Source organism: Cariama cristata, unplaced genomic scaffold (genome assembly GCF_000690535.1).
Source record: "Cariama cristata isolate BGI_N322 unplaced genomic scaffold, ASM69053v1 scaffold24531, whole genome shotgun sequence".
NCBI lineage: Eukaryota > Metazoa > Chordata > Aves > Cariamiformes > Cariamidae > Cariama > Cariama cristata.
In genome coordinates, this window is record NW_009601330.1 from 5,133 (window position 1) to 5,593 (window position 461).

General features: G+C 63.1%; 1 protein-coding gene across 1 annotated transcript in view; it reads left to right on the forward strand.

Annotated features, from left to right (window-relative positions):
* LOC104169492 (active breakpoint cluster region-related protein-like) overlaps positions 1-461 on the forward strand; it is a gene marked incomplete at its 5' end in the record, with an annotated part of 4,280 nt that overhangs the window by 3,427 nt on the left and 392 nt on the right. The window contains one exon of the mRNA XM_009710418.1: positions 208-355. Within this exon, the coding sequence (XP_009708720.1) occupies positions 208-355 (148 nt within the window). The remainder of the gene's footprint in view (positions 1-207; positions 356-461) is intronic.

Sequence of the window (461 nt, forward strand, 5' to 3'; positions counted from 1 at the left end):
CTGAGTCCAGGAGGGGGCCAGGGCTCCCTGCCCTGCACCTGGGTTTGCTGGGGGCCTGAAGGGCAATGACAAGTCAGAGGTACCCCAGCGGGACTGGGAGAAGGGAGAGCGGCACTCATATCTCCCCCTCCAAGCTGCCCCGTGGTTGCCCCGCTCTGGGAGAACAGCATTAGGGGCTCACGCTCCCTCTCTCCCCGTACCCCGCAGGGTAGCTGAAAAGGAGCCTATCAACAAAATGTCTCTCCACAACCTGGCCACGGTCTTCGGGCCGACACTGCTGAGACCCTCAGAGGGGGAGAGCAAAGGACACCTTACCCTGGCCTCCGACATCTGGTCCCACGATGTGATGGCCCAGGTAAGAGCCGTGCTGGCGGCGTGGGGCCGCAGCCCACACCAGCACCCCTGGGGTGGGGAGCAGAGGGTTTACCTGCCTGTCTGGGTAGATTTGTCACTCTTTGCTG